Source organism: Balaenoptera physalus (genome assembly GCF_965194825.1).
Source record: "Balaenoptera physalus genome assembly, chromosome: 6".
NCBI lineage: Eukaryota > Metazoa > Chordata > Mammalia > Artiodactyla > Balaenopteridae > Balaenoptera > Balaenoptera physalus.
Window position 1 is genome coordinate 12,922,950 of NC_138885.1, and position 25,305 is coordinate 12,948,254.

The 25,305-nt window shown below is 43.8% G+C and overlaps 1 protein-coding gene across 14 annotated transcripts in view; it reads left to right on the plus strand.

Moving 5' to 3' along the window:
* The window catches only part of CLASP1 (cytoplasmic linker associated protein 1), a 261,977-nt gene that overhangs the window by 18,174 nt on the left and 218,498 nt on the right, over nucleotides 1–25,305 (plus strand). For 12 of the 14 annotated variants that reach the window (XM_082465778.1, XM_082465781.1, XM_082465769.1 and 9 more), the window contains exon 2: nucleotides 15,900–16,379. In XM_082465778.1, coding sequence (XP_082321904.1) covers nucleotides 16,185–16,379 — 195 coding nt within the window. In that variant the 5' untranslated portion in view covers nucleotides 15,900–16,184. Of the gene's footprint in view, nucleotides 1–5,891; nucleotides 5,931–7,139; nucleotides 7,191–15,899; nucleotides 16,380–25,305 lie in introns of all 14 variants that reach the window. The other 2 variants (XM_082465779.1, XM_082465780.1) reach the window with 2 other exon arrangements.

A 25,305-nucleotide genomic window follows, 5' to 3' on the forward strand; every position in this document is an offset into this window, starting at 1 on the left:
ATCTTTTCACTTTTTTCCTCTTTTCATTTTGGCATAAGTATAGATTCACAAGAAGAGGCAAAAATAGTACAGAGAGTTTCTCTTCACCATTCACCGAGTTTCCCCCAATGGTTATATGTTACCCTTTTTCTTCTCTCTCTTTCCTGTTTTTGATCAGCCCTTCGGCATCTGTGGGAAATACTGAGCTCTCTGAGCTAACGATCGCTGATTGCTCTCCTGGGTTCACTTCTGGGGGTGCATATGGTTCTTCCTCTTCCTTTGTTCCTTGTTTCTGGAGCCCCTGCTTAGTATGTGTGCTGTGCCAGGACAGGTTGCTTCTCTCTCTGTTCAGGCTCTTCTGCTCTTACCTTGGGAACATTAAGTGTGGTGCATGTATCCTTCCTGTGTAGGTCTTTTTCCTAAGTTATATATACTCAGGTCTAAAGTACTGAGACTTGTGTGTATTCTTGGTGAGAAGCAGCAGCTGTGACTTGGTGGAAATAGCCCTGGATTTGGAATTAGAAGCCCAGGTTCAAATATTGATTCTGTTTCATACTTGTTGTGTGACCCTGGAAGTTACTTTGCTTCTGAATCTGTGAAATAGGCATGAGAGTAACGATCTTACAGAGGTTTTGTGGGGGAATAAAGAAGGTGGCATTTTTATAATCACTTAGTGCATTGGAAAACACTATTTTAAATGTGAAGTACCTATGCTTATTGTAAATTGCTGAAATGACACCCAAGTTTTAAACCACTGCTGCAGTACTTCTTAGCTTGACTTCTTTATTCAGTAAAAGAGAAAAACTCTGTGCTTTTATATCCCAAGCTTCTTACACCTTCTGTCTTCACATGGAATAACCCGTACTTAATAAGGTTTTCTTTTTTTCCACTGTGTGTAACCCAGCTCCCTTGGGAAACTTGGGATAGCCATGTCAGCTGTCATGCTATCAAATGACATATCAAATGCTCTGCTCTCTTCTTATTTACCTAAGTCTGGAGATTTTATGTTTCAGAAACCTGTTAGAAAATCTCTCGTATGGGTATATATGCTCTTTTCTGCTTACCTTTTTAGTAGGTTTCACTCTTAGAAACCAGCCCTTAATATGGTGCTAGAAACTGAGATTTTTATTTTTAAAGGGGAGACGTGATTTTTTTTATATACATGTATAAATATATATATGGAATAAGTAGTCAGTATAAAAGTGGGGGATAATATGAAAAATTTAAGATGTCCATAACTGGCAATTTTTTTCTTAAATGTGATCTAGTTGCAGATAGACTCTTTTAAATCATTAAGGGACAGATATCTGTAGAACAGCACACCCAATAACAGTGAATACACATTGTTCTCAAAGGCATGTGAAACATTCTCCAGGATAGATTATATGTTATGCCATAAAACAAGACTCAATAAATTTAAAAGGATGGAAATGGTTCAGAGTGTGCTCTGACCACAATGGAATGAAATTAGATATCAGTAACAGAGGGAAATTGGGAAATTCACAAATATGTGGAAATTAACCAACACACTCCTAAGTCACTAATGGGTAAAAGAGGAAATCACAAGGAAAATTAGAAAATAGTCTGAGATGACTGAAAACAGAAACACAACATAACATGGTGGTAATGGTTGCACAATAATGTGAATGTACTTAATGCCACTGAGCTGTACACTTAAAAGTGGTTAAAATAGTAAATTTTATGTATGTTTTCCCACAATTAAAAGAAGAACCCTGCCATTCATTCATTGTTCAACAATAAATATTTAACACCTACTATGCTCCATGCACAAAATTAAACAACGTACCATAACCTTGGGGATGCAGTAAAAGCAGTGCTCAGAGGGAAATTTATAGCTATAAATGCTTATATGAAAAAAGAAGAAAGATCTTAAATCAGTAATGTAAACTTCCATCTTAAGAAACTGGTAAGAGAGCAAACTAATCCAAAAGCAAGCAGAAGGAAGAAAAAATAAATACTAAATTAGAAATAAATGAACTAGAGAAAAAAGCAGAAATCAACAGATTAAGAATTGAAAAGATCAACAAAATTGACAAACCTTAAGCTAGTCAAGCTAGTCTGACCAAGAAAAACAAGGACAAGACTCAAATTAATAAAATCAGGTATGAAAGAGAGGACATTACTACTGACCTTACAGAAATAAAAAGGAATATGAGAGAATACTAGGAACAATTATATGCCAACAAATTAGACAACCTAGATAAAGTGTATGCATTCCTAGAATGGCATTACTGAGATTGACTCAAGAAAAAATAAAACATCTGAATAGTCCAATAGCAAGTAAAGAGATTTAATTAACAATCAAGAAACATCTCGCAAAGAGCTCCAACTCAGATGACTTCACATTTGGTGATTCTGCCAAATATACCAAATGCAAATTCTTTGCAAACTTTCAAAATAAAGAGGAGGCTGGGGTGCTTCCTAGTTCATTGTTTGAGGATGTTATTACTCTGTTAACCAAACCATACAAAGACATCATAGGAAAAGAAAATTACAGACCAGTATCCTTTATGAATATAGATGCAAAAAAAAATCCTCAACAAAATACTGGCAAACTGAGTCCAGCACCAGATCAGAAGGATTATACACTATGACCAACTAGGATTTATCCCAGGAATGCAAGGTTGGTTTAACAGCTGGAAATCAGTGTAACCATAATAATAGTAAAGGACAAAAACCACATTATCATCTCAATAGCTGCAGGAAAAGCATTTTAGATGGTAAAAACACTCAACAAACCAGGAATAGAAGGGAACTTCTCAATGTGATGAGGGCCATTGATGAAAACCCACAGCAGATGCCATACTTAATGATAAAAAATTGAATTTTTCCCAAGATCAGGAACAGGACAAAGATGTCCTTTTATGTCATTCTATTCAACATTGTACTGGAGCTTCTAGCTGGGGCAATTAGGCAAGAAAATGAAATAAAAGGCATCTAGGTTGGAAAAGAAGTAAAACAATCTATTTGCAGATGATGTGATCTTGTATATAGAACATCCTAAGGAATCTACTATAAAACAATTAGAGCTGGGCTTCCCTGGTGGCACAGTGGTTGAGAATCTGCCTGCCAATGCAGGGGACATGGGTTCCAGCCCTGGTCTGGGAAGATCCCACACGCTGCGGAGCAACTAGGCCCGTGAGCCACAACTACTGAGCCTGCGCGTCTGGAGCCTGTGCTCTGCAACAAGAGAGGCCGCGATAGTAAGAGGCCCGCGCACCGCGATGAAGAGTGGCCCCCGCTCGCCGCAACTAGAGAAAGCCCTCGCACAGAAACAAAGACCCAACACAGCCAAAAATAAATAAATAAATAAATAAATAAATTTTAGAAAGTATAGAAAACTTAGAATAAAGTTAACGAAGAAGTGTAAAACTTACATTCTGAAACTATACAACATCACTGAAAGAAATTAAAGGTCTAAATAAATAGAAAGACATCCTATGTACTTGGATCGAGTGACCTAGTATTGTTAAGATGGCACTATTCCCCAAATTGATTCAACATACTCCCCATTAAAATCCCAGCTGTCTGTTCTGCAGAAGTTGACAAGCTGATCTTCATATTCGTATGGAAATACAAGGGACCCTGAATAGTCAAAACAATCTTGAAAAGGAAGAACAAAGTTGGAGGACTTTTATAACTTACTACAAAGCTACAGTAATCAAGACAGTCTGGTACTGGCATAAAGGGTAGGGTAAACATACAGATCAGTGGAATAGAATGGAAGTCCAGAAATAAATCCTTACATTTATAGTCAATTGATTTTCAACAAGAGTGCAAAGACAATTCAGTGAGGAATAGTCTTTTCAACAAATGGTGCTGGGACAAGTTGATATCCACGTGCAAAAGAATGAATTTGGACCCTTTCCTCACTCATATATATAAATGAACTCAATCATAGACCAGAATGTAAAATCTGAAACAGTAAAACTCTTAGAAGAAAATGTAGATGCAAATCTTCATGACCTTAGATTAAGCAGTAGTTTCTTTTCTTTCTTTTTTTATTGTGGTAAAATAGGCAGTGGTTCCTTAGGTATGACATATAAAACACAAGCAACAACAACAAAAAAATAGGCAAATTGGACTTTATTAAAATTTAGAACTTTATGTTTCAAATGACACCATCAAGAAAATGAAAGCACACCCCACAGAATGAGAGAAAATATTTGCAAATCATTTATCTGATAAAGAACTTTTATCCAGAGTATATAAAAACTCATACAATCAACAATAAAGACAACCCAATTAAAAACATAAGCAAAGAATTTTTTGTTGTTGTTGTTTTTTGCTTTTTGGCCGCACCACGTGACGTGTGGGATCTTAGTTCCCCGACCAGGGATTGAACCTGCACCCCCTGCATTGGAAGTGCAGAGTCTTAAACACTGGTCTGCCAGGGAAGTCCCGCAAAGAATTTGATTAGACATTTCTCCAAAGAAGATGTCCAAATTGGCCAACAAGTCCATGAAAAGAAGCCCAACACCCAGAGTCATTAGGGAAATGTCCATCAAAGCCACAGTGAGATGCCGCTGCATACCCTCTTGGATGGCTATGATAAAAAAGATGGACCATAAGTATTGCTGAAGAACATTCCAAATATCCATCAGCGGATAACTGTATGAACAAACTGTGGTACAGCTATTCAGTGGAATATTATTCAGCCATAAAAAGGAATGAAATACTGATCCATGCTATGAGATGGATAAACCTTGAAGATAGTATGCTAAGTGAAAGAAGCCAGATATGAAAGACACATATTTTGTGACTCCATTTATATGAAGTGTCCAGAATAGGCAGATCCATTCCATCAGAAAGTAGATTATTGGTTTTCATGGGTTTGGGAGAGGGGGTTGGAGAGTGACTGCTAAAGGATGATAGGGGTTTCATTTTGTGGTGATAAAAATGTTCTGGAATTAAGTAGTGGTGATGGGTGCACAACTTTGTGAACATATTTAAAATTGCTGAATTACATACACTTTATTATTTTTTAACATCTTTATTGGAGTATAATTGCTTTACAATGGTGTGTTAGTTTCTGCTTTATAACAAAGTGAATCAGCTATACGTATACGTATATCCCCATATCCCCTCGCTCTTGCGTCTCCCTCCCACCCTCCCTATGCCACCCCTCTAGGTGGTCACAAAGCACTGAGCTGATCTCCCTGTGCTGTGCGGCTGCTTCCCACTAGCTGTTTTACATTTGGTAGTGTATATATGTCCATGCCACTCTGTCACTTTGTCCCAGCTTACCCTTCCCCCTCCCCGTGTCCTCAGGTCCATTCTCTACGTCTGCGTCTGAACCTAGGGGCAGTACATACACTTTAAAAGGGAGAATTTAATGATATGTGATATATATTTCAATAAAGCTGTTACTAACAATTACTAAGCAGTCATTCAGGTTTAAGGATCTGTTTTCCATTGGCATAGTAAACAAACGGAAAAAAAAGCTGGTCACAGCTATGGAACTGTAAATGAAGCTCTCTGAAAAATACAGCAGAAGTAAATGTTGCTAGCCTGAGTGGAAATTTAGGTCCCCTCTTTCTAGAGGAGCCGGCATATTGGTTAGTGTCTGTGATGAGCCTTGTTTCTCCAATAAGCTGGCTCCCTGCCGAGGTCTCATGTTTTCACGTAAGACCCTTCCTTGGGAATCTGTAATCTATATTATTACTATTCTTTCCTGTCTGGGGTAACTGCCTTGGTAATGTAACAGCTTGGTATGCTGATGTTGACATTGGTCTTGTGTGTATCATTGGGAGAAGAAAAGTCAGCAGTCAATAGGGAGGTGTCTTTGTTGTCAGTTAGTTTTGGTTTCACAGTTCTTGAATGAATAAGATGAATGTTAAATAACTGCTTTTCTCTTTTAAGACTTTTAAAAATGTCTCTTTTCTTCTTAGAAAATATGAAGAGTAGAGGAAATTATTAAGGAGTAGGAGGTAAGCTCTCAAACCTATTACTCAGAGGCTACCTATTAATCTTTTACATACTCCATTTTTGTTCTCTTCTGTAATTTTGTTCACATGTGGGCTATATCATACTATATGTATATAAATGTCATACATTGTATATGCTATATGTGTAACTATGTATATGCAGTTTAATGCAGTTTCACATCCTTATTTGTTTAGTTAATTACTAATTTTATTGCAGGTATTTTATGTATTTTTTTTCCCACATAGACTTAAGCTTTACAGTTCTTTTGAAGAAGTTAAAAAGTGTTTTGGATTTTTAAAAGTTCCAGACAATTTTAAACACATAGAGAAGTGAAGAGAATGGTATAACAAATTCTCATGTACCTATCAACATGCTTCAGCAGTTTTCAGTGTATGTCCATCTTGTTTCATCTTTGAGGAGTAGAATAAAAATAGAAGCAATTCTTCTTATTATAAACCTGCCATAGGAGAAGCAAAAATAAAATTAAAACTATGTTCTACTTTTATAGTTCACAAAGAAAAAAAATATCTGAAAAATTTTTAAGAAATTACTTCATTAAAATACTAGTGAAGGCAAGTAGTAACCATTATGAATGAATAATTTATCTGGCACTTGTGCAGTATATTTATTTTCTCCTATTATTTTTTTATAGTATGTATACAGTAATATGGATCTGGTTTTTTTTTTTTTTTTTGGTACTTATTTGTGTTTTCCATTGTGTAGTTTTCTACCACATAATTTGTGGAAGTAACTAATCCACCAATTCCATCTTTTTGGGAATTTAAGACTTTCTTCTTGTTTTACACTTCACTGATAGTTATACATTATATTTCATAATACTGAAAGGGAGATTTTCCTCCATTGTGAAATGGTAATGCCTGGCTTTTGAATAATACTTTTCTCTTTGTAATTATAAAAGTAACATATTTTCTATATTCATCATAGAAAAAATTTAGAAAATACAGAAAAGTACAAAGAAAAATCTGTAATCTTAGTACCAGAAATTAACCAATATTAATGATTTATTTCTATTCATATGACCTGCACTTTTAATACAGTGAACTTTCTTCTGTTACTCACTTTTGGGCATTTACATCATACATTATGGTTGGTTTTTTTGTCATGACTTCACTGTAGTTAATTATTATTCACACTGGGGTGAGTGATAGAGAGAAGAGGGAGTTCAACTGATTTTTTTCCCCCTATTGCAGAATATTCTTGTGATAACTTGAGGAACTGCAGATTTTAATGATCTCTCCAAGGTAAATAATTGTATGTCCACCCAAAGTCTTGTGATTCTGCATTTCAAAGATGACGTGTACAGAGCTCCCTGGAGACCACAGCACTGTTGGCCTTTGGTGCTGGAAGTTGACTGCTGGGCCTTGTTTGTGCTCAGTCTTTCTGGTCTGAGCCAGGCTTTCTGAGAATAAGAACTCTTTTTTAAAAAAAATATTTATTTATTTATTTATTTGGCTGTGTTAGGTCTTAGTTGTGGCACGAGGGATCTTCGTTGTGGCATGCAGGATCTTTCATTGCAGTGCACAGGCTTCTTTCTAGCTGTGGCGTGCAGGCTCTAGAATGCACGGGCTCAGTGGTTACGGCCCGCAGGCTCTCTGGTTGTGGCACGTGGGCTGTAGAGTGCATGGGCTTAGTTGCTCTGCGGCATGTGGGATCTTATTAGTTCCCTGACCAGGGATCGAACCCGCATCCCCTGCATTGGAAGGCGGATTCTTAACTGCTGGACCACCAGGGAAGTCCCAAGAACTCTTTTTAGTGTTCAGCATCACAGGGCTCTATGTAAGTGGAATTTCTGGTATCTGTTAATTGAGAAATATTTTCAAACTCAAAATAAGAATTTAGAAATACTTTTTACATTATTTTTGCATTTAAAGATTCATAATTGCATTGCATAAGTTTGAAAATATGGCTAGGAATACTTAGGTCATGGATAATGTGTGGCTTGTTTCTGCACTAATTCTCAGACAGACTTTAAAAAAAATTAATTTTTGGCTGTGTTGGGTTTTCGTTGCTGTACAGGGGCTTTCTCTAGTTGCAGCAAGTGGGGGCTACTCTTCGTTGCGGTGCGCGGGCTTCTCATTGCGGTGGCTTCTCTTGTTGGGGAGCACGGGCTCTAGGCGCGTGAGCTTCAGTAGTTGTGGCACGCGGGCTCAGTAGTTTTAGCTCGCAGGCTCAGTAGTTGTGGCTCGCAGGCTCTAGAGCACAGGCTCAGTAGTTGTGGCGCATGGGCTTAGTTGCTCTGCGGCATGTGGCATCTTCCCAGACCAGGGCTCAGACCCGTGTCCCCTGCACTGGCAGGCAGATTCTTAACCACTGCGCCACCAGGGAAGTCCCTCTCAGACAGCCTTTAATCACTCCACCCTCTCACCTCAGGGGCGGGGGTCAGTAGTGTTTGCAGGTTGGGAACCAGTGCTCTGGCCTTTCCAAATGGCTTGTTTTCCCTTGAGCAGGCCGTAGTCTGTTCTTTTTTGTGTTTTGTCCATATGTATTTGCACATTCCTTTTATCTGAAATGTTTTTTTGCGTTTTTCCTACCCCCCCCCCATTCCTCCCACTCCCCAAGAAGAAATTGAACTCTACTAATGACTGCCAATGACTGTTTTCTTCTGATTCTCAACTCAAGCAAACTTCATTCATTCAAAAACTATTTCTCGAGTGCCTTGTTTGTACAAGGCATGGTTGTAGGCATTAGGTGAACAAGATAAACAAGGCCCCCTCTTTCATAAGACTGACAGTCCTGTGGGAAAGTCAGACAGCAAATAGGTAAACAAACGTGATAAATTACAACTTGTCATAAATGCTTTGAAGAGAACAGGGTGCAGTGACAAGGGACCGACCCCCTAGAGTGGTCTTTAAAGGGCTTGCTGAGGAGGTGACATTGAAGCTGAAGTGATAGCCAGGCCAGCGCAGGCATAAGGAGAATGTTTCAGGCATTAGGAACAGCAAGAGATAAGGCCCCGAAGTGGTAAAGAGTTTGGCACCGAAAAGAGGCCTGTGCCTGTGACTGGTGTTCAGAGATATTTGGCTCGGACATTCAAATTTGGGAGTCACCAGTTTTATAGAGATTTAAAAAATTCATGGAAATGGATGCTTATTATTTTGGGGTGAGCTTTGGGAGAGGAGCAGAGATGGTTAAAGAAACTTGAGGCGGTGCAGCCAGAGAAGTAGCAGGAAGGCACGCTCGTTGGGAAATTTTTCGGAAGGAAGGAGGGGTCAGTTTTGGGATGCCCCTGAGAGGTGGGGTTAGTGAAGTAGGTCTGCCAGCAGGGCCGTCACTGGTGCTCCTGACCAGGGCGGCTGCAGTGGAGGGGTGGCAGGGGGCCCGAGGGGAGGGCTGCAGGGTGAACAGGGAGTGCCTCCGTGCAGCTCACGGGTGTAGACAGCTGCTTACAGGGGCTCCACCGTCCCTGGTGTCGCTGATGGAAGGCCTGTGAGCTCCAGGGGCCTTGAGGAGGTCTCTCAGCTGCCGGGGGTGAGGCGATGGAGGGGAGCTTGCAGGTAGCTGCTGGAGAGCAGGCAGCTGAAAAGTTGAGGGGGCCGCCCCGGGTCGCTGGTGAACGTCCCAGTTGTCTCATCCTGCCTGCTTTATTGAGCGAGCAGCAGGTGAGCCGGTCAGGAGGGGGCGGCGGGGTCGGGTAGATGGGCGTCTGCGGAGAAGACGGGAAAGCCCGTTGGGAGAGAAAGGCAAGCAGAGTTGCCAGAGAACGTGAGTTGGAAGGCTGCTGGTGGTGAAGGGCCTTCTGAAGTTTGAGATCAGTTTAAAACCAGCCTGGTTGGGTATGTGTGTCTTCTCTTCCGCATGGTCACCCCTGCAGGCCCGAGAAGGCAGCCGGTTCAGTGTGTCTGGTTCACGCAAGGTTCGGGATTACTAGGCAATGACTCCCGAGAGAGAGACAGTGGAGGGTAGCTCCATGCTGTTGACACCCCCGTGGAATTTAATCCAGACTCAAAGGAAGGTGAGACTGGGAAGGAGTTTATGGAAACGACGAGGTTGAGGCAATGCACTTGAACAGAAGAGCTGGAGGGATGGGCATTTGTGGCGGGGAAGGAGGATGGCATGGCGGGGAGCTGAGGACCAGGCCGGGAGGGCTTGCTGGGGCCGAGAACAGGAGGCTACAGATGAGAGGAGCTGGGGAAGGAGGCAGGGAGGCGGGAGGTCGCATCCGCAGTGGGTGAGGAGTGGGGGGAGTGACGCGTGACAGCCGGAGGGGGGGCGGGTGCTGCATCTGCCTGGTGTGCGTGGCGGGGGCCCATCCTGAAGGGCCCGCTGAAGTCCCTCAGGCAGCCGCTTCCCCTTTCTCTGCCACTGTAGCGCCATCTACAGGCCCCCGGCTTAGGGCCTGTCCCTCTACCGCCACCACCGTCTGCTTTTCTGTCTCGTCCTCCTTCCAGGCAGTGACCTCCTGGAGGGCCTTGACCAAGTCTTACCTTTTGTGCTTTCCAGGAGTTAGCCTGGGACACTTGTCACACCGCTGGCCCAGGGTCTGTTCACTGAGTGGCTGAGTGGCTCCCAGTGAGTGGGCTGTGGGATGGCCCAGGAGGAGAGAGAATCACTGCTGGCCGGGCACGCCGGGCGTCTTTAAAGGTTCACACCATATCGTAATTATACAAATGATTATAATGCAGAAAAATTGTCTTATTGATACAAATAACTGCTTTTGCCTAGTGTGGATTGGTTCTGCTCGTTTCTAGCTTTCGGGGTTGGCTTGTCATTATGATGCCTGCTTTCTACGTATTTTCCAGGGAAATTTTTGATGTGCTTATTGATTCACTGGTGCTGGTAATTTAAATTGTACTACTTGATGCTGTGATATGGAATATTATTTTATTAAAGCTTCCTGAGTGCTTTGTAATTTGATTTCTTGTTTCTTAATCCTCTACTTCTCATGCCCCATGTAACTTTAACATTTTCATGTTTGAGTTATTAAGTACCCATGCTTTGAACTTTCAATGAGGCAGTAGTGTATAGTATTGTAGTATAACAAAAATAATACTAACTTTGGGGCCAGGCAGATCTGATTTTCAGTTACCACCCGACAGTTATTAGCTTTAAAATCTTGGGCAGGGTTTTTTTTTTTTTTTTTTTAATTTTTTTTAGCCTAACCTTTCTAAGCTTCATTTCTTTATCTTCAAAGTGGGAGTAATGGGAATGCCCTGGCGGTCCAATGGTTAGGACTCGGCACATTCACTGCCATGGCCTGGGTTCAATCCCTGGTCGGGGAACTAAGATCCCGCAAGCTGCACGGCCAAAGAAAAAAAGTGGGAGTAATAATGCTTGCCCATCTCAGAGGTATCTCACTGTCTCTGTTGCCACACTTCTTCCCTCAACCATTCACAAGTTTCCACGTCTCTCACTTGCTTAGGCTTTTTCCCCCTATTAAGTGCCATAACTGATGTAGGACGTCCCGTCCATGTTTCGAGACAAAGCTTAAACTGAGCCTTGTCTGACTGGTTTTGACTTGGTCATTCCAGGCCTTCTTGATCCATCCCTTCTCTAAACAACCACAGTACTTACTCATAGCCCTTATTTGGCAGGTGCGGCATTCTATCTGTGAGGTCTGCTAGCTGTGTATCCTGTGTTTGTGGTTTTTTTTTTTTTTTTTTTTTTACTATTTATTTGTGTATTTGGCTGCACTGGATCTTAGGTGTGGCATGCGAGATCTTCGTTGCGGCACACGGGACCTTTTAGTTGTGGCATGTGGGATCTAGTTCCCCGACCAGGGATGGAACCCGGGCACCCTGCATTGGGAGCGTGGAGTCTTACCCACTGGGCCACCAGGGAAGTCCCTGTGTTTGTGCTGAATTCTCACATTGACAAGTTTTTTGTGAATACGTATCTCTTGTTCTCTCCAAGTAAGTTGGAAGCGTTTTCAAGTCAAGTCATAGATTATAGTTATTTCTTTTGTATCTTCTGTAATGAGATGTGATATATGATAAATTGATGGGTAAATAAAAGTAATCAAGATAATGGGCAAACAGAGAAGACAGATGTGTTTACCCCATCCATGTAGTCATTCTGCAGATGCCCACTACACATATGACTACATATATGTTAGATTGACGCACGTGGCTGCAGTATGTTGTGGCTCCTATTAACTGGTAGAGTCCATTTCCTCACACTTTTGTTCTGGGCTGACCTCGCGGCTTGCTTTGACCCGTAGAATGTTGCAGAAGTGTTTTGCACATTCTGTGTCCTGGGCCTTGAGAGGCCTGGCCACATCCCTTCGCCCTCTTGGAATGTTCCAACCACGTGTAATGAACTGCAGACTGTATTACTGAGTGGTTAGAGGTCACGTGTGGCAAGAGGTCCAGCCAACAGCCAGCATCAGTGCCTCAGACATGTGGGTGATGCCACCGTAGACTCTTCAGCTGCAGTCAGGCTGGCAGGTGACAGCAGCTGCCTGAGTGATCCCAGGCAAGATTAGCAGAAGGACCTGCCAGCTGAGCCCAGCCAGTCTGTACACTTAGGAGAAGTAGTAACTCATTGCTGTTTTCGGTCACGAGTGAAAATGGCCCTACCTTGAACTTGTCTTAGGGAGAAGCCTGTAGTAGACGCAGAAGATCAGAGCTCACAGCTGGTTCTGTTCTCTGCCCCTGTCCTCGGCACTCGTCTGTGGTTGTGGCCCGAGTGCCACAAAGTAGGGACCGTAAGTAAGGGATCGAGAGAGGATCTCTTTATTATTATTTATTTATTTATTTATTTTAATGTAAAGTACTTTTTATTTTATTTTTCTTCTGGCCACACCACGCGGCATGTGGGATCCTATTTCCCCGACCAGGGATCGAACCCGGGCCCCCTGCCTGGGAAGCGCAGAGTCTTAACCACTGGCCCTCCAGGGAAGTCCTGGAGCTATTTTTAAAAAATGCCCTGTGCAAGCCCTTCCCACCCTTAATCTTACTTAATGAATGTGGAGCCGGTATTCTTCCCATTGCCACTCAGGAAGTGGCAGAGTCAAGACTGGAGGCTGTCTCACATGTGTACATTACATCAGGCTGTCCTGCTGTGTGTTTCTTCATTCTTGTTGAACCTGGTAGTTTTAAACTTTTTCCTGTTGGCCTGCAGCAGAGTTGGGCTGCTTCTTGTGATGTAATTGTGAACGCTTAGGAAGCTCTCCCTGGGGGGTACAGAGGGGAGCACACATATACTTATTTGCTTGGGTAGCTAAAAATGTCTCTGCAAGGAGGTACGGGAAGCTAGCGACAGTCTTCACTTTTAGGTGGGGAAACGCAGTGGCCGGGGGACAGGAGTGGGAGGGAGGTCTTGTACTTTTGTGCAGGAGGGGATCATCCGTTACTTCTTTTTTTAAATTAAGGAGAAAGAGAGAGAACAGAGAGGACCAGTTTGCTTAATGCGTGAGGGCTTCTCGTATCTCATTCTGTGGGTTTTCCTCCATAAGGAGTTTGTGACCTACTTCTGAGGGTGCTAATAAGCCTTTACTGCGTAATTACCGTCAAGAAGCATAAACTTATTTGTTAGAAATCTTATAGAATTCCAATTGAAGAGGAAGTTTTTATATAATATGTATTTTAAAAATCACAGGAAAGAGACTTGAATGCGGAGGGCTCCTTCCTCTCCCGGGAGTGGAGACTTTGCTCTCTTGCCTGTTGCTTCCCAGCTAAGCATGAAGTCTGACCTTCTTTCCCTGAGTCAGAGCAGAACTAGGCCAGACTTGTAGTAACAAGGGTTTGAAGGTGGGGAAGGGAAACTTATGGCCATGCAACCTTAGACAATGACTTACCTTGGCCTCAGTTTCTTCCTCTGTAAAATAGGGATGCTAATATCTACTTTGTAGAGTGGGTTGGAGAATTAGAGGTAGTCTGTGTAAATCGTCTAGCGCAGAGCCTGGCACCTCATGTGGGCGCTCAAAAACGGTACAGTCATCATCGTTACTGGGTAGTGTCTGTTGATTTTAGGCCCCTTGAAGGAATAAAGGATATGAGATTCTTTTCACTGAGAATGAAAGCTAGATGTTTAGGGGAAGAAGGAGTGTATCAGTTATCTCCTGGTGTGTAACAAAGCACCACAAATCTCGTGGCTTAAAACAACAGTGAACTGTTTCTTATCCTTCTGTGGTCTGACCTGGTGGTTTTCGTCTCCTCAGATGTATTTGTGTAGCCGCAGTCAGAGGATGACTGGAGAGGCTGAGTGGTCCCCCCGTGGACTCACTCACGTGTCTGGCAGGTGCTGCCGGCTGTTTTTGAAGCATGTTGGTTCCCCTCTAACGGCCTCTCGTGTTCAGGAGGCTAGACCAGCTTTCTGACAGCGCAGCAGTCACGCAAGCTCCAGCGTCAGACCTCTGCTCGCTCCTGCAGTCTCTGATTTCCCACTGGCCAAAGCAAGGCTCAGACCAATCCCAGGGTCACTGTGGGGGGGATGAGACCCCACCTCCCCTCGGTGGGGGAGGAGTAGCAAAGCATCTGTGGCCCTTTTTAATCTATCACAAGCTTGACCTTATTAGATCTCCTTCTTGGGCTAAAATTGGGCCCAGAAAGAAAAGGTTCTGTTGGTTTCTCCACTTTTCCTGTATCACTGAACCCTTCATTAGTCTGACATAGGAGCTCATTAGGGAACTGGGGATATTTTGTTTGGACTAAAAGTTGGAGTGAAGGGTAATAGCTCCTTTTCTGTATTTGAAGATCTTTCTTGGGAAGGAGGGACTAGTTTCAGGGTGTGGAAATGACTGGAAAGCGCGTATTTCCTCCATTTAAGGAAGGATTGCCACGTGAGACAGCGGGTCTTCTTGATTGGAAGTAAAGCAGAAGATGGGTAATCAAGCGCCAGGGACTTTGCAGGAGGGTTTTCCTCATTGAATGACTTGGCTTGTTTCTCATTCTAGAACTCGGAGAGAGCATTGTGCTTTTTTGCTGTGGGTAGGAATGGGTTGGAGGTGATGACAGGAAGGGAGAGATCCCCTGTGCTCAGACTGGAAGAGTTACCCTGCACCGGATTTTACCCTTACTTGATTTATAAGGTCAGCTCTACCTGCTGAACCCCTGAGAGTCGGCATCTGCTGTCGGCGTGAAGAACGTTTCTATTTGGTACAGTGTCGGGGGGATGCTGCATCTTGAAGACAGGTTTTCTGTGCGTCTTCTTGGGTTAGAATGGAAGGAATTGAGAGAAGAAATTGCAACACATAAATGTGTACAATTGTTCCAGCAGCTGTAGATTAGATGGTCGGCCTGTCTAATTTGTCCAATGAAAATGATTTTGGTACTTTCCCCATATCATGCGTTTTGCGCTACCCCAAGCGTGATTTTGAGGTCTCCTGATTTTGTAACAAAACACCCAGCCCAGTTGGTGCTATTGTCAGTGGAGAGCACTGTGTCAGTAGAATGTGATCAGAATGTGAGCCTATTTCCTTTTCTCCCTCCATCACTCTCTTTGGAGGAAGAGGCAGGGACCACTACCTACTCACCCTGTTGTAAAGCTGCTGAGCAAGAAGTTTGGTGTAGGTGCTGCCTTTGGCTTTGGTTAGTGTGACTGGGCTGGCCAGTTTGGTCAGTGGTGTTTCTGTGGAGCCTGCCTCACTTCCAGCACTTGGGTTTTTAGAAAACTGAGAGTGAGACAGTAAGCTACAGTACCTACAGGATTCAGACACAGAGTGGTGTTAGGTTTTTGGTGGGAAGCAAAACTTAAGCTACAAATAAATCTTCCAGCTGAAGCAGATGATTGCTCTCCTGACTGGTGCATTTACAAACTGGAAAATTGTGAAAAACCTCAACCCACCAACTGTGAAGCTCATTGGCTCTTCGCTTTGGGCTTCAGTGTTCTTCCTGATAAAAATAATAATTATTTTATTCGGATATGGTTGCCAAGCGTTCATGCTTCTCACTCCACTTGTGCTTATAAACGATGCTGCAGCGTGAACTGCTTTGTCTTTGATTGAATGTTTCCGAACACTGGAGAGTTTTGTTACCTGTGCTGATTTGTCGTTCTCTTCTCTAACTTTTCAGAATGGACTGCTGAATTATGAAGTATTCCAGACCCAGGAGGAGAACATCACTCTGCCACTCACTCCCTTCTCCCCTACTAGTTATTTAAATTGGACTTTTAATATCCTACCAGCTGCTCTTCAGACACACATGGTGCATTGTTGCCATTCCCCAGATTGCATCTCTGAAACACAGGCTCTTAGTAACCTTCAGCAAACAAAGAGGCCGCCTCCCGGGGACGCTTGCTGGGAGGGTGTCACCCCGACTGCCCTCTAGCTTCGGCTGGCTCTGGATTGGAATTCCACCATGGAGCCTCGCATGGAGGCCTGCCTGGCACAGGTGCTGCAGAAGGATGTGGGGAAGCGACTGCAGGTTGGCCAAGAACTGATAGACTATTTCTCAGACAAACAGAAGTCTGCCGACCTTGAGCATGACCAGACCACATTAGACAAACTCGTGGACGGACTCGCTACCTTTTGGGTGAACTCCAGCAATTACAAGGTAAGCCATGCACTGGAAGACGCTCTTCTAGGTGGCCAGGCAGCCGTGGGGGATCAGAATGGGTCCTAGAAGAATCCTTTGTGAGCCGTCAGCATGATCCCTTGCTTTCCAGTAAGAGCAAGTAGAGTTTTCTTTGATTTTTGTTGGAGCTCAGAAAACCCCTTGTCCTTTAGCGCACTGAGAGAAGGCCAAGTGACCGGATAAAGAGAGGCTTTTATGTGGGAGAGGTTGCAAACATTTGCAGCCTTGAACTTGAAGTGACTATCGCGTCTAGCAGTGAGTGGCCCTTCGTGAATAGCAAGTGGCTTCACCAATTTTCTCTGGGGGTGGAATTGGCAGTAGGATGTGGGCATTTTACCTGCGGGTCCCTGTTTTGAAGTCGGCCCAGGTACCCAGCCAAGGGCCCTCCGGTGACCTGTGTGTAAAGGCCTGGAGGATATCCTTCAGGTTCCAAAGATCAAGGCTCTTCAGCTGCCCTTGATGGGTGGGAGGGGCCAGGCGGGGTCCCATGACCCGACTGAGTTGTGAAGGTTGATCGTGTTGACATTCGAGGACTAAGTTTTCATGAATGAAAACTGGGCTGGGCTCAAAGTGCTGAAGAGGTGTCCTTTCCCCCCCTCACCCTCCCCACCTTTAGTTTGTTAAGAAGGTGGCCCCTTTGGGTCCGGTTGAGGTGGAAGACAGCGTGGAACATGTGCTAATAGGTGCTATAGACATTATAGACAATCGGGCTTCCAGAAACAGAACCTTTTGCGATTTTTCATTGAACCAGTCTTCTGACATGGATTCGGACTTGGAAAGGGTGCTTACAGGATTTCTTTGTTTGCTCTAGTATAGACTTGTTTTCCAATTACATTAAACCTTGATCTTATCTAAGAGTCAGCAGCCTTTCGACTTGTTACCTCGGGCCCTAATAGTTCACTTACAACTCCACATAAAATTTACCCTAATAGTCTTTGAAAGCAGAGCTTAAATTTCCTGTTTCATTCATCTGTTTATTCATTTAGCTGAAATTAGCTGAAATTAACAAGTGCTGGCGCTGGGTGGTGGGAGCGTTACAGAGGGGAGGGTGATAGAGACTCTCTAGTCCTACATTTTTGAGGTCTGGGAAGTCTCCTTGTCTGTGTGTGAATCACGGCTCCACGAACCTTTCTGTGTGCAAATCAGGATGCTTCTGGCTCAGAGTAACTGAACGCTGACGTAGTTGACTTAAAGTTATCTATCGTAAGGAGACTGAGTAATTTCCATTAAGTCTGCATAGTTAACGCAGTGGCCAGGGAAGAAGAATGTCTGCTTGTATCTTTTACTTGGGAGGAAACCTTCTCTGAAGCTCCCCAGCAGACTTTTTTACATCGCATTGGCCAGAATGGCTTTGCGCGCCCACCATAGTATCACTGGAAATGGACAGGTGTCCACGGTGGCCTTCAGCCATCACGCTCAACCTCCGGGTCCTGCAAAGGGGTTCAGCCTCCCCTGAGCGAAGTGTGTGGCCGTGTGGAAGAAGTGGGGTACTCGGGCGGTATCAGACTCCTGATAGGAAGGAGGAGGTGAGGGATAGGAGTATCAGTCAGTATTAAGACTTTGTTCCTGTCTTCAAGGAGCTCGTCGTCCGGGGGGCGGGGTGGGGAGTGGGCATGAATAAATAAGGGAATGGTTCCAGTCAGTGTCGAGTGTGCAGTAATAGAGATGCACAGAATTTGGTGGGAAGACAGAAGAAGAAAGTAGTAACGTTGTCTAGAGGAACCCAGAGGTTTGAAGAACTGGGTCTTTTTTTCGTAATAGGAATTGCAGAGTCACAAAGGAGTGAAAGATTAAGACTTGACCCTTTGTGAAGTAGTTTCTAAGAAAGACAGCTCGGTGGGAAGGAAAGCAGGAAGATGGGGTTTGTTGCTGACTCGCGTGCCGTCGTGGACAAGTCACTTTACCTGTCTGTGCAGGGCAGGTGTTTGACTACATCTTCTCTCAGGGCCCTCCAGCTCTGATATCTTGTGTGACTTCATAGCGATGGCTTTGGAGTCAAGGCAGTGTCTTGTGGTTCTGATCTGACCCAGTGCTGAGCAGCCCCCTGGTCTCTAAGGTCGCTAGGTACGGTGACTGTGGGCCTCGTTCACACCTGGAGCCTAGAGCCTGGAACATAGCAGGTGCTCAATGAGTCCTGGTTACCTGGGTGAACTCAGGAACTTAGGCGTGCTCTCGGCAAGTGTTCCTGGTTGCTTTACTGAAATCTGGAAACGTATCTTTTAGGGACCCATACCTGTTTTTTTCCTTTATCATAGAGCAAGATTTCTCATTCAGAGCCTGAAGTACACTTTAAGTTTTATTCGAAGGGATTCACTTTGTATTAAATAATTCTCTGAAGCTTGGCTTCTTGAAATTTTTTCTTTTCAAATTCAGGATTAAAAAGATAAGAGAGGAAAAGGGAAGTACTTTTGGCCTTCCAAAACAGTAGTGCTTGGGTATTGTTATTCCTTTTCCTAGCAGGGAATGTAGATGAATGCAAGCACAAGATCTTATTTAAAAAAAATAGTTGGCTGAAGCTTGAATCGCTTTATTACCTTTGAGTATTTCTTAACATGGTAGACAAATTTGTACCTGGTTTTGATTAAAGTTTAATAGCTATCATTTCTTATTTACTGTATGTATGCATTTAGTATCTCATTTAATCTTCATAACACCCCTGCAAGGTAGATGGTGGTATCCTAATTTTATACATGAGGTCACCGAAATTACTGAGAATTACGAGGTAATTTCTACTTGTGATTATGGAACTGGGATTTAAATGTAGGTCTCTCTGGGGACCTCCCTGGTGGTCCAGTGGTTAAGACTCCATGCTTGCACTGCAGGAGGCGTGGGTTTGATCCTTGGTTGGGGAACTGAGATCCCACACACAGCGTAGCGTGGCCAAGTAAATAAATAAATAAGTAATAAAAAAATGTAGGTCTGTCTGATTTCCTAGCCAGTGTTCCTTTCAGAAGAATAGAGGTCAGCAAACTTGAAGAATAGAGGTAAACATATTAGGCTTGGTGGGCCCTGTGGTCTTCTTGTAAATATTTAACTACTTTGGGCCATTATGATGCAAAAGCAGCCCCAGAGAATGTTTTCATGAATGGGTGTGGCTGTGTTCCAGCAAGACGTTATGTCCGGGAGCAGGTGGAAGGTCAGTTGGTCCCCTGGACCGTAGTTTGCCAACCCCGGCACTAGCTAGAACATTGAGCACCTACTGTGTGTAAATGCTTCTCCTTCACTGGTGGGAACCATTCGTGATTCAACTGGGGGAAGAGTGAGCCTTATAATTTGCACATAAGTTGGGACTAGGGCAGCATTCATTTAGGTTAGATAGAACGCAGTTTGCTTTTGGAGCATTTTAGCTCCCTTGTGCAGACTCATTTTAGGGTCAGTATGCGTTCTGCTCGCCTATCGCTGGTTATCTAGTGTGAGCTGGCTGTGATCACGGGTGCCTCTCTGCACGGGGTGCTGAATTGAATCTTGGAGACAGAGTGTTGAGTGAAGTAGAAAAGAGTAACTCTATTGCTTTGCCAGGCAGAGGGGGATACAGCAGGCTCCTGCCCTCGAAAACTAAGTGTCCCTTGAGGCGGCACCAGGACCCTGCCCCCGCCCCAAGGCTGCACTGTGGTTTCTTGCCTGCTCCTCCCATCCCCTCCCTTCCCTGATTAGCAACCGTTGGAATCTGCCCTTTGGGACTCAGGGAAGGTCATGGAGGCTGAAAGGAAGGGCTCCCCGCGCCCAGGGGCCCCTACAGGGTCCTGCTCAGTTTCAGCTTTGGACTTTGTTGGATCACCTTGGGGAGTGAGTAATTGGTTCTTTAAATAATGTCCTCATACAGGCGGCACACCCTGGGACTACACTGTGGGGCGCCTTTCACCGCCCCACCCCACCCCGTTGCTGGAAGAGCTTTGTAAGTCTTCGATGTCACATGACCATGGGAGACACGGAGGAGATGGGAGACTTCTTGATTTTGGGGCTTCTTTTCTAGATTAGTCTGACATTAAAAATAAAAATAACAACGAAAAATTTGAATATGGCTGCCCTCATTGATCTGGTCTCCTCTTGATGTTTTTCCTGACTAAAACTCAAAGAAAGAGGAAGATGGTGGAGTAGATTCCTGATGTACCTCCAGCCACTTTTCTTGTCTCCCCCTGCCCCTTTAGGTGAGAAGGGATGAAGGTAAGAGTGAGCTCACCTGGGGAGGCCACCTGGGCCATGGCAGTTGGAGGGAATTGAGGGAGCCTTTCCCAGCTCTCCCAGGTCATCTGAGCAACTTGTATTGAGCCCAACAGTGCAGTGCGTGCAGCCTGGCGGGTTTTCACAGGGCAGGAACGTGCGTGTCTAGCGGGCTGATCGGAACAGAGCATCCCAGTGGGGACCAGGTGCTTCTGTGAATATAGTCCTGCAGTCCCTTCTCTGCAGTTACAAATTCCCCAAATCTCTGAAAACCTAGTGTTCTTCATTTTTCATTTGATCTGAAGTGAACCGATATGAGACTACTTATGGTCCTTATTTACCTGCTTAGGGCATGTTGTGCTGCAGAAACATTCACGTTTGATGGTGGGTGCCGGCCCAGGTTCTGTTCAAGGGGTATCTATCTATCTATCTATCTATCCATCTGTCCCTGCCTGTCTGTCTATCTGTCTGTCTAAAACTGTGTGCAGCATTTTACCTTTCTACAACGTGAAAATTCCGTGTTGCAGAACACATTTGGCCTCCAGGGTTTTGGATAAGTGACTGTGGACTTTTATTTAATATTGTAGAATAATAATAATGACCCACGGTTATGGGACATTTCCTATGTAGCTAAAGATGTGTTCATTTTAACTGATTAGTACCATATGAAATAGATCTTGTCATCCTCATTTTACAGATGAGGACATTGACATGCACATAAATCAGGTAACTTGTTTAAGGCAACAGAGCTAGTAATTAAGGTTTCTGGGACTTGAACCCAGGTGTTCACGCAATGGCTGAAGTACATTAAGCACTTATCCTGTGCGGGTACTGCCCTGGGGGTGGGTATACCGTGGGCAGAAGACAGGCCCGGTCCCTTCCCTCAGTGTCCGGCCAGTGCTGGGCAATCTCGCTCTGTCTAAATCTAATATATGTGGACTCCAGCCCTGTGCACTGTTGTCTCAGGGCCCAGGCCGTGCTGACTTGTATTTGAAATTTGTAGGTTCCCTCTTAACTGAGGGCTTCCTTCCTCCCCGCCCTAATGGGCTTCATGGTGTAAAGGGGGGACAGGTAAGGCAGATGAGAGGGCAAGGCACAGTGTAGGGTAGGGAATAATCAACTGTTAAATTACATCGTAGGAGCGTCTGTAAATGCCGTAGTGCCCAGAAGCAGACTGCAGAAGGTTTAGTCTCTCCTTAGCTGCTTTATGGGGCGCAGTGTGACCCCTGCCCCAGATCAAGTGCCCTTTATGGCTGGAGGGGCAGGTGCTGACAGATACCTGGAGGCCCCTCTGTTTCCCTTGCCTATCTCTAGAACCTTGGCTTCCATTGAGGCTTTTATTTTCCCCCTTTGTCCTTGAGAGGTGAGCCACAAAAGATGATTGGATTCAGATTAAGTGACTTCCGCTTCTTTTCTTGGCTGTTGGCTTGGTGCTGCCGTAGCGATGAGGCCTTCCAGAGGCTGTTCATTCTTCCCAGGTTTCCCTTGCAGCACTGTCCTGTGGGTTGCAAGAGGTGAATTTTTCTGGGTGTAGTTTAAAAAGACAGGTGCCTCTCGTAAGTAGGAAAGCTACAGTGAGCAGTACTAAGCAAAAGCAAAAAAAAAAAAAAAAAAAAAAATCCAGGAAAAATTATTTCAAGAAAATTTATGCAGCTTGTCAAATAAAAATGGTGTCCTTAATGTATGTGATGAATGGCATTTCTTCCTGAATGTGTGTTTATGTATGTGCAAGGGCAGCAAAGCGTATTTGGAAATAATTCAGGTTGGAGTAAGAGCAGTCTGGATTCCCGTCCTGGCTCTGCCACTTAGACCTTTGAGCAGGTCACTCTACTCATCTGTGAAAGGGGTCTGATGATACCTGGTACATAGCATTGTTATAAGGGTCCAGTGAGCCAGTGTACGAAGGTGCCAGGACTGCTTGGTAGCAGCACGTGGTCAGTAAAAGAAGCAGATGAAGATTTGTAGGTATTGGGCCCAATGATAACAAGATCTGTAGAAAGTGAACTTTTATGTGGGACTGAGTTTGTGTGCCTTCCTGTAGCCCTTGTCAGCCTGTGCCCTGGAGCAGAGGCCTGGCTCTTTTGTAATACAGTAAGAATCCTTGAACCCTGCACTGTTGATAACAAAGGCTCTGAGCAGAGCAGCCGCTGGCCCGGAATTCTGAGGGTGAGTTTAAAACCTACTGGCAAAGGCAGCCCACTGATCGAGGACCCCTGTTTTTGGAGGGTTTCACTTGTTCTTTTTAATACTTTGCCTGGTTTCAGAAAGCTAAAATTGAAATAAGGATACGTATGATAAAAGAAGTTATAAATTGGATGTCAAAGCAAAAAGGAAAAGAAACAGCTGGGGTGAGAACATGGAGATGACAATGAGGCTGATGTTTACAAATGGCTCACATTTGTGAGGCACTCGTGTGCGGGGTCCCTGAAGCGCTTGGCGGTCATTGCCTCCTGGAATTGTGGGGCAGGTACCCCGTGATAAGCCCTGGGATTGGTCCCGTTCTACAGCTGGGAAAAGAGCAGTGCAGCAACTTGCCCAGGGTTATATAACTAGAAAGTTATTTTAATCTGGACAGTCTGACCTTCGAGCCCACATCCGCATCCATGCAGTACGGCGGCTTCCTTTATAACGTTGCGACAATATTTATTGCATATTTATCAGAGCAAAAGAGTGTAAGGACATAGCCCACAGCTACCGGTGATGACTTTAGGAGGCCGGGTCCTGAGTGAGAGATACGCAACTCATTTTGTACTTTAATAAAAAACCAAAATTATTTAAGATCAGTGTATTTAAAACAGTTCTTTGGCTGGTCCTAAGAGAATCATGGCAGTATATACTTTTTGAAGTTTTTATTTTGGAAAATACTCAGACCTACAGGGAAGTTTCACAAAACAATGCAAAGAAGCATTATTTACTATAGCCAAGATATGGAAGCAGCCTAAGTGTCCATCAATCGATGAATGGACAAAGAAGATGTGTGTATACACACACACACACACACACACACACACACACGCACGCACACAATGGAATATTATTCCGCCATGAAAAAGAATGAAATAATGCCATTTGTGACATGGTTGGACCTTGAGGACATTATGCTAAGTGAACTAAGTCAGACAGGAAAAGACACACCCTGTATGATCTTATATGTGGAATCTAAACAAAACAGAACACAAACGAAGCTCACAGGTGGTTGGTTGCCACAGGCAGGGGTCCATCGTTGGGCGAGATGGGCGGAGGCTCAAAAGGCACGGACTTCCAGCTCCAAATTAAGTCCTGGGGGTAACATGCAGCGGGTATCATGCAGTCGAAAGTTGGTGAGAGAGCAAATCTTACAAGGTCCCATCACGAAAGAAACTTCCTGTAACTGTGTATGGTGATGGACGTTAACTGGACTTATTGTGACGATCATTTTGCAACATGTACAGATATCGAATCATTATGTTGTACACCTGAAACTGATGTCATTATACCTCACAAAACAAATAAATAAACCCAAAGCCAACATACCAGTGCAAAAAATTTCCATGTGTTTCACTCAGACCCCAGCGGCAATACTTCACCACTTGTTTTATCTTCTCTGTATGTGCGTTTTATTATCGTTTGTGAGTTGTAAGACATGTGCTCCGTTTCTCTTAAATATTCATGTTTCCTAAAAACATGGGCGTTCACTTACATAGTCTTACACAGGTATCTAGAGCAGGATTAGGATTGATAGAGTACTAATATCCAGTCTGTGAACCTTATTCATATTTTACCTGTTGTCCTACTGATGTCCTTTATAGCAAAAGAAAAAAAATTTTCTGGTCCACATGCAGTCCAAGCTCACAGGCTACATTTTGTTCTCACCTGTACGGTCTCCTTTGATCTGGAGCAGTTCATCACCAGTCTGTCCTTGTCTTCCTTGGCTTAATGCTAGGCCGTTTGTTTTGTATAGCCCCTCCATTTGAGCTCGTGAGCTCAGTGGCTGCTTCTCAGGATTGGGTTAAGGTTATGCGTTTTGGCAGAATACCATGGAAGTGATCGGTGTATCACATCAGGAGGCACGTGGTATCTGTTTGTCCCACTTGGTGAAAGAGGTGTTTGCCAGGTTGCTTCCAAAAGTCGATATTTTTTCCTTTTATGATTAGTAGGTAGCTTGTGGGGAGATATTTTGAGACTGTAAATGTCCTGTTTGTCATCAAACTGTCACCTACTAGCTTTAGTATCCATTGATGATCCTTGTCTAAAATAATTATTTGGATGCCAAAGGGTGATTTTCTTTTCTGTCTTTCTTTTTTTTTTTTTTTGGCCATGCTGCGAGGCTTGTGGGATCTTAGTTCCCTGACCACCCGACCAGGGATCAAACCTGGGTCCTCAGCGGTGAGAGCACAGAGTCCTAAGCCCCGGACCGCCAGGGAATCCCCCAAGGGTGATTTTCTGATTCCATCATTTCTTCTCCATTTATTAGTTGGCTCCATATATTTTTTGAAATGTATAACCTTTGTCTATTTGTATAGCAGGAATTAAGTGTATATTTTGATAGTTATTCCCAAAAGGAACTACTGTGATGAAAGAAAAAAATGTTTAAATTTAGTCTTATTTAGGTACATTTATATTTGTAAAGAATTTAAGGCAACCTAATAATTTGTGAACATAATGTGGTGAAGTTTGGTTTGAGCTCTGGGCTTCCTAGCAGCCAAGATAGAAATGGAGAGATGGTTACCTATACCCTTTTTTAACAACTGTGAAAGGAATATAG